Genomic DNA, 2,182 nt, shown 5'->3' with positions numbered 1-2,182 from the left:
CCTGTGAGCACAGCTGGGGTGCTGCCACTCTGCTGGCTGGGGCCTCCTTGCTGTGCCCGTCCCTGCAAGAGGCAAGGGAAGTTCAGCCCTGTCCCCTGCCTCAGCTGGGGACTCTCATGGCAGCTGTAGTTGTGTCCCAAGGAAGCTCCTGGCAGGTTTGCACTCCTTGGAGAGCAGAGGGCAGCCCACCATCCTTCTGCCATGGCCTCCACTGAGAAACAGGACCCTTGTGAAGGCCTTGTGGGAGTGGGCTTGTGAGTGGGAGCTGCTGTGCTGATCACCTGCTTCCTGCAGTCCCTGCCAGCTGGATGAGCAAAGGGCCCTGGGCGAGAAGGGGTAGAGGAGCCCTGCTCCAGGCAGCCGACAGCAGAGGACATGAAAATCAAGTAGCCTTTTTGCAGGCCTGGCTATTGCAGGCCCAGCGTGGGACAAGCAGCTGGAGGTTGCGGGTGCAGGTGGTGACTCAAGGAACACAGCAGCACCGCCTGTACAATGGGGAGCTCCGTTGCCACATCCTCCCCCTGCCAGAGTGTGGGAGTGTCTGTCCCTGGGCAGCTGCTGGCGGCACCAGATGCTGCCTACACAGATGGTTCTCTGCAGGTTCCTCCTCTCTGGCCAGGGGCAAAGGGAGACAGTGTGCCACACGCGGGTTCGGCACTTGAATGGGTGCCTGGTCCTCTCTCCCCCCAGACAGTCCAAGGGCCAGGGTGGTGACGGTGGGGTGGGGGGTGGTTCAGGGGTGCATTCCCCATCTCCTGCTGGGCTGGCTGCGGGCCTGTGCAGCTGGCCAGGTGGTTGGTGTCAGGAGGCGTTCACGAGGGATGCCTGTTCCTCAGAGGCACAGGACTGAAACCATGAGACTCTTCTGTCTCTGCAGAGACTTCTTGTGGAAGACCCTGGGACCGAAAGAGGTCTGCCTGGAGCAGCAGCGAGAGACGTTAGCTCCACCCTCTGGGCTGTGCTTTGGGGGCCCCTCTGATCCAGCAGAGGCAGAAGAAGAGGTGAAGGTGCAGGCATCCAGTCCCTCACGCTGGCAGGTCCCTGTGTGCCCCATGAAGGGAGAGCGTGACATGGTGCTGATTTTTGTGGCAGCCCTGGTGGAACTGGCAGCCTTCGGTGAGCTGTGACTTTCAGGCTGGGGAGAATGAGGCGAGAGCTTGTGCGGCTGGTGGTGGAAGGCAGGAGACCTGATCTCTGTCAGGATGGTTGCAAACGCTTGGTTTAGAGAGCAGAGCATGCGGTGTGTCATACAGAGGAAGTCTTCTAACAAGAAGATGTGGTGGGAGGTGGAAGAGGACAGCTCGTGTTGTGCTGCTGAAGGAGCAGCAGTTCTTGTGGCTCCGGGGCAGCTGTGGAGAGAAGGAGTGGACTGGGAGAGCAGTGAGTGTTGCTGAAGAGCTGGATGATCTGGGGGAAAGGAGCTGCCGAAAGAAGTGTGCAGGTAGAAAGAGCTCATCAGTGGAGAGGCAAGGAGAAGTGAGCTGGGAAGCGGGGCCAGTGAGCAAGCTGAAGAAGGGGTGGCTGGAGAGGTCCACAGGCAAGCAAAGCTGAAAGCACTTTCTGCCTTTAGGTCATGCCCAAAAGGACTTTGTGCTGCAACTCCCAACAGAAATGACCGTACCCGTGGGACACAGGGCAACTCTGCACTGCAATTTCTCCACCAGCACTGCCAATCCCTACATCTTCTGGTACCAGCAGCACCAGTGCCAGTCCCCTCAGATGCTGCTGGGGGTGAGCAAGTACAAAGCTCGTGTGAATTCTGGGAGGTTCTCCTCGGTGCTGTCTGCACAGGACTCCCAGGTGCTTCTGCACGTGCAGCATGTGGAGCTGCAGGACAGCGCTGCCTATTTCTGTGCCCTGAGCCCACAGTGGTGCCCACAGCTTGCAGCACTGCACAGAATCCTGGCGGGTGTGTGTGTCTGTGTGTCTGTGTGTGTGCTCTGTGTGTGCTCTGCGGGCCGGTTCCCTCCCCACCACTGCTTGCATGTAGCTCTGAGCCCAGCCTGGCCAGCAGTGGCACCTGGGGGCTGTGGTGAGGCTGGGCCTCTGCCTCCCCAGTCTGTGCTGCTGGGAAGCACGTGCCAGCAGGACTTTTACAGCAGCATCTACATCCAGCACCTTTGCTGAGGAAAACAATCTCGGAAACCTGACTTGGAGGCTACCCCATGAACAAGCCAAAGCA

The 2,182-nt window shown here is 59.4% G+C and overlaps 1 gene segment (V, D, J or C); it reads left to right on the top strand.

The window, feature by feature from the left end:
- Nucleotides 1-1,070: 1,070 nt before the first annotated feature.
- LOC104497973 lies at nt 1,071-1,909 on the top strand (the record flags this gene model as incomplete). The annotated part of the segment is given in 2 exon segments: nt 1,071-1,116; nt 1,571-1,909. Coding segments are annotated over 2 exon segments (385 nt in total), but the record flags the coding sequence as incomplete, so codon positions are not given.
- Nucleotides 1,910-2,182: the final 273 nt, after the last annotated feature.

The sequence above is a fragment of the Buceros rhinoceros genome, unplaced genomic scaffold (genome assembly GCF_000710305.1).
Source record: "Buceros rhinoceros silvestris isolate BGI_N320 unplaced genomic scaffold, ASM71030v1 scaffold39008, whole genome shotgun sequence".
In the NCBI taxonomy this organism is placed as follows: Eukaryota; Metazoa; Chordata; class Aves; order Bucerotiformes; family Bucerotidae; genus Buceros; species Buceros rhinoceros.
Note: the sequence above shows the minus strand (reverse complement) of the source record. Positions and strands in the feature narration are given on the sequence as shown.